General features: G+C 37.7%; 1 protein-coding gene across 5 annotated transcripts in view; it reads left to right on the top strand.

The window, feature by feature from the left end:
- Positions 1-5155, top strand: part of CEP85L (centrosomal protein 85L) — a 139925-nt gene extending 134770 nt beyond the window's left edge. For all 5 annotated transcript variants that reach the window (XM_085217409.1, XM_085217408.1, XM_085217411.1 and 2 more), the window contains one exon: positions 693-5155. In XM_085217409.1, the coding sequence (XP_085073535.1) occupies positions 693-856 (164 nt within the window). In that variant the 3' untranslated portion in view covers positions 857-5155. The remainder of the gene's footprint in view (positions 1-692) is intronic.
- Positions 5156-6000: the final 845 nt, after the last annotated feature.

Here is a 6000-nt window from a genome sequence, read left to right on the forward strand (position 1 = left end):
AGATGGAAAGTACATCTTGATGCCAGCCATTTAGAGCTTGAGTGTAGTTTTTGTTAGGTTTTCCTTTTAACAAGCTTAGTAAACTTTTTTTTTTTTTTTTCACTTGAATGTATCATATCCTAGTGCTTTCTGAATGTTAATTAGAACTACTTGGACCATTTGCTGAACTCTACCTTCAGCAAAGTAGGAAGGTAAAAGTGCAGTGTTCTGTAAGCACTACATAGATTCATCTGCACTGGAAACCTCTGAAATGCTGTGAGTGCACATATATCTGTCTCAGAGTCCATGAGATCGTCGTCAGCCAGCAGGATAAATAGTGCAACATATCTGTAGTACTATCTTGTAATCTTACATGGTCTCATTTCCCAAGCTTTTCTATCCCTCTTTACTGAGTGTCTAGAAGTTCAAAAATTGTTATCCTACCCAACTTTTTCACTACTGTTGAAAGTGATTAGTCATTACTGAGTCTAGGTGCAGAAAGAAAAGCACGTCTTTCAGTAGAGCAGGGATGGGTTCTCAACTGCCTTTAAGTTCATGTGGCACAATGTTTTGTGGGCTTTTCATCACACTGGAACATGGTTTTTCTTGAGTTAATTAAAGCGACTTTCCCTTTATTTCGAGAGGCTGACTGGTTTAGGTATTCAGAGCACAGCTGTTAGAGCTTTAACCTTGGCTTTTGTTTTTTTTTGTAGCTCTGAATTGCTCAGCTGAAGAGAATGAAAATTATCACAGCACAGAGACTCTCTCAAAGAAGCTCTCAGACGTTTGTCAGTTACGAAAGGATATTGATGAATTAAGGACGATAATATCAGACCGTTATGCTCAGGACATGGGGGACAATTGCATCACTCAATGACAACATTTCATCCAGTAGCAAATGACTTATTAAATGCTGCTGTGTCACAGGTCTTTGCATTTCTATTAAGGAGCCATATTAGAAGATAGCAACCACTGCACATGCCTCTCTGTGAGGATCATGCATATGTAATCTTGGGAACCGGGTGGGGAAGGGAGAGACATGATTTGAACAGAGTGGTACAAACTTTAAGAAATCTTTCTTTTCTCCAAACTACTGAATTTAAGAACAAGCTGTGAAGAATTTTTCAGTTGGATTCTCTGTTTCCTTCGTTGGGTTTCCTTTTATTGCTTCAACTAGTTTCTGGAATCTGAGCTTTGGAACAGCCGTGCTGCTACTACTCTCAGTCCTTTCCTCCTTCAAGGGTTTGTGTGGCATTACCTGTGTTCTGAAATCAATGCAGAGAGTCAAATGACCTTTGGCTGTATGTGGTGAAGATGGGGGCTTCTGAAACTTCACTTAGCTGTAGGAACTGCAATCGGAACAGTCTTAGAATGCTGCAAACAATAAATGCTTTTCAAGTTGCCTGAAGAATTTGCTACAGGAAGTATCTTGCTTTTAGTAATGAATGTTAGCTTGTTTGCTGAAGAATGGAAGAAAATCAACTTTCAATTCCTTTCTGCACATGAATCCCATAAAATTTAAGCGTTATTATATTGTTTTGAAGAATTTCAGTAACATCAAGTCTGTGACAAGCCCAGAGAAAATGGAAGGCATGAAACTGCAGTGTAGTACATGGCTGTCCAAAAAGAATAGACTGTATTTTAGTGTTCATACCATAATAATTTTTATTTATGTCACCTCCATTTTAAAATGTGGCTTCTCTGTATCTATATCCTTGGAGACCTCTGAGGTTGTAAACAACCTCAACCATTCTTTACTGCAGCTACAAAATGAGTGTTAGGCATTTGGCAAAGTCAGGGCTCAAAACAGAATGTCTCTGCTTATCAGTATTAAATCCTCAGTTATCCAAGGACTGCAAAATTTTCCACGTTGTTTGGTTATTCTTCATCTCCCCTTTCTTGCAGGAAGAGATTACCTTAAAAATAAGATCATATTCCATAGTTTGTTCCATGAGCATCACTTGGCTGTGCTTCTTCACTCCTGTGGGGCAGATAAAATATTAACACTTCCACTTTCCTGGATCAGTACTGAAAGTTATCTGAGCAGTTGTGTGTGGTGTAAGATGGTAATTAACTGCAGGTAACAAAAACTCGTTGAGAGCAAAACCACTCTAAAATCACATTATCAAGAAAATATATATGACCTTCGGTCATACATGTGATATTACAGTTTCAAGTGGCTAAGGGGCAGGTCAGTTTGCTGATCTGTATCATGCATAACAGCAGAAATCACTTAGCATAGAGGTTAGGATTGTGTAAGTTCTAGGATAACATTTTTATAGCAACAGTTTTCTGATGATATCTATTTTAATAGAAGAAAAAATGGTTATAGCAATGTAGGCTGAATTTACAAATTTTAACTTGGTGTTTTGCTTTTCTGTTCATTGTTTTGCAGTTACTGTTAATGTGTTTATAATTTAGTGTTGGTTTTCTTGCTGTTTTGTTTTTTTTTTCTTTGCTATAATGACTAATTTATTTGACAGTTTTCTCTGTCATGAACCTACACATGGACTAATCTGTGAAAAACTATGTTACAGTGTATATTGTTGCTACACAGTATTTTCAGATAGAGATTAATCTGACTGGCCCAGCTCTGGTGGGCACTAAAATATTCAGATTAAATCTCAAGAGAAATTGCATGATATCTCAGCTCTAAGGTTGAGGGGAAAAAAAAAAAGAAGGCCATTTTATTTTAAATTGTTGAATGCTGTTCTTTCTATAGTTTTGAAAGTATACTGTTATACTAGTGCAAAACTGAAAACAAGGATCTTTGCACTAATTTTCCTGTGTCTCTTGATGTAAAAGCATTGGCTTTTTTATGAGGGCCATAGGTCGTTCCTTTGGTGTAGTGCAGTGGTTTTGGCCCTGCAGTGAAGGAACAGTCCCCAGTCTATGACTTTTGTCTGGTATCAGAAATTCAGCAGCAGGGTTTCAGATAACTAACTAGAAACATTAGGAAGAAAGTGAACACCAACATAGCATACTGTTACTTCCTTGGATGGAAATGCTGTAGCTATAAAAATGACCGAGCAACACATTTTTCTAAATTTTGAGGAAATAGAGCATTTAATAGAGAATTAGCTAGCAAAAGGAGATTTTTCGAGTCTGTTTGTCCTGTTGTGTTGTTGCTTGACTGGTGTGGCTCCACTGTCTCACTTGTTGAATGTACTGCAGATTTGAGATCAGTAATTTAATATTTGCAAGGCACTTCGGGAGCTGTGATGCTCTGTAAGTATTAGTTGAAAGTCCCTCTGGAAGGAGGTCCCATTGTATTTGTAATACTTTATTAGCAATGCTGTAATCTTGCATTTTAATATTATTTTTTTTTTAGGGAACCCGTGATATTTATGTTGACTTTAAGGCACTTGGTTGTTGTTTTGTTGTTGTTGTTTTGTTTTAAATATATATATCAATTGAGTTTACCTGCCTCGGTCAGATTAAAATAGGGCTGTAAATGGTGGATGGTTGAGCCAAAGATGCAGGCTACCAACTGAATATCTAAGCTGATACTGTATTTTGCTTTGGTTTCTTGAAATTGGGCCTGTTGTAGTAGTAGCAGTTACTATATATGCATCACTTTAGAGATGCCTCTAAATGGAATAAGCTTTGTCTATGATATGCATGACTGATTAATTGGTTAAAATGTAGTATGTGTGATTTCATTCAGCATATTTAATACACAGTTGATTAATGAATGTTAACATTGGAATTGCTTGGATTTAGTCATGACAACTTTTTGCTGTGGCTGTTAGACAATCTCAAGGGCTGAAAAAGAACTGCTAATGAATGGATACTGTACTGTTCTGTTTGTCAGCAAATTTGTACGGTAATTCTTTTGTATAGTTTCAGATCGAATTTGTACAATTCTTTTAGAAGGTATTTACAGTAACTACTGTATTCAAGAATGTATTTTGAAAAAAGACTTGGAAAGTCTTGGGACAGGCTATAGATGATGCTGTCTATTTGCTATGTAGAAGTAATGCAGCTCAACTGTGTAAACATGATTTAGGTTCCTAGCCCCAGTTGTGTCACTGTAGGGTGTGATAATTCTGTGAAATTGCTGACATCGCTGCCACCACCCACCCAGACTTCAACATTTGAAGCTGCTGGTGGCTGTGAGGTAATGGCAGGAGCTGAAGTTTTGTCCTTTTCACTTCAAGACGTTTCTTCCCTTCCTTTGCCCTCACTGCCTGCTTCTTGTAGCACATGTTCTTCTGGCAAGGTAAGAGCACAAGGAAAGAAAGAAAATCCTTCCTCTGTGACCCACTTCCCTAGCACTTGTTCCTTTCACTGGTATTACGTATGAGGAGATGCAGATGTCATTGGGCTCTTCCCACTGATGTAACGAGTTCTGTCAGGAGAGAGGAGAAGACCTGAATTAATCTACTTTTGTTGGCTGCAAACCAGTCAGTGGTTATTACTGAAAGGGATGATTTATTCTAGTAGCTCATTAGCAATATTAATTCCACAGCTGCATACCTTTGTGCCTTTTTATGCCTGAAGTTAAGTAGAAATTCCCTTTGAACTTTAGATGAGTTGTTAGAATGCTGATGACTGCACCTTGTTTTCCTCTTACCTGCCAATATTTTGTTGTTGGGCTTTTGTAGTAAGAACTCTGCATAATATCTAGAAACATAAGTACTTACAACAGGTACTAGGTGTGTGCTCGGAATGTTAGCCTGCTTGTAGTATGCAGCTTTCTTGAATATGAAGTGTGAGCAGGAAACTCAAAGCATAATGTGATTCTTTCGTGTGTATTAATTGCAGTATATCATTAGTTCAGTGGGGAGGAGTGTCTGGAGCTATCTTTTAAAAGCACAGCTGACATACGTACTAGATCAGTCCCCAAAGACTGGTAGTTGTGTAAATTGGGTTCAATTTTTGAACCGCTCAGAATACCTCATATGTAAATAGAGTTGTCATGACTTAATCAAAATGTGGTTGTTGTAAAAAGTAAAGGAGCCACTGGCTGGCTCAGCTTTAGGCTTGTTGTTCTTGCCTCATTTTGTAATTTTTTTAAAGTAGGGTTTACAGCTAGAATTTTGAATGCCAAAGTTCTATTTATTAAATAATAATAAAAGTTTTCATTGTTAATGACTGGTATTTTTTCACTGGAATTTGTTTGTTGATGTTTGGGATTTGTATCCACAGAGCAAAAATAAATTTTGTTATAAAATTGGTTTCTTCTTTGCTGATTTTTTCCTGGCATTATTTCTTGTTCTAAAATCGAGGCGTTGGTAGCAAAACTATTACTTCAGTGCAATGCAGTGATTTTAAAGCATCGTTGCTTGTAATGTCCCTGCTCCTTTTCTAAGAAGGATGCTGCTGTTTTTGCTTGCTCGTGGAGAGATTATAGATAGAACTTAAAAAAAAGACTGAGTTGGTACAAACTGGTAGGGAGACCTGTTATGATCATTAGGCTGAGAGCTGCTGGAGCAGTCATCAACAATTGCTTTCCCCAACACCAGTCAAGCAGGACAGAAAATAAAAGAAGGGGATGGTGAAGCAAAAGCAGCAGTGCATCTGTTGGTACCAAAGAGAAAGGGCACATGGTTTTAATTATAATTTTTCAGCTATGAATTTTTCAGCACTAATGGATGTGGTCATACTGGAGAGCAGTTGCGGCAAACAGAAATCCTTCCTGCATGAAACACCACAGGTTGTCACAGACCAACAAGACCAAGCAGTGTTGACTTCTTTTCAATGTCAAATTAGCGCTGTCTGAGGAAAGTGAAAAGTTATAGTTTGAAAAATCTGAAGAGGAGTCTTCCCAAATGCTGAGTAAGTGTGCTTACCTGAAAATGATTTCTTTTCAGGCTGCTACCCTTAAGAAGTCTTAGGACCCAGCTAAGTGTTGAGTGGTCTCTCTTGACAACTGCTCTTCCTCGGCCCCTGGCTTTCTTCACAGTGCAGCGCATAGAGGTCAAGGATCTTTTTCCTTGCCTTTTTGAAGATGATGGGAAATTCATTTTGATAAGCTAATGCATTATATATGGTACAGATCACTTGGTTTTCTCAAAC

Source organism: Meleagris gallopavo, chromosome 2, assembly GCF_905368555.1.
Source record: "Meleagris gallopavo chromosome 2, MGAL_WU_HG_1.1, whole genome shotgun sequence".
Classification (NCBI taxonomy): Eukaryota; Metazoa; Chordata; class Aves; order Galliformes; family Phasianidae; genus Meleagris; species Meleagris gallopavo.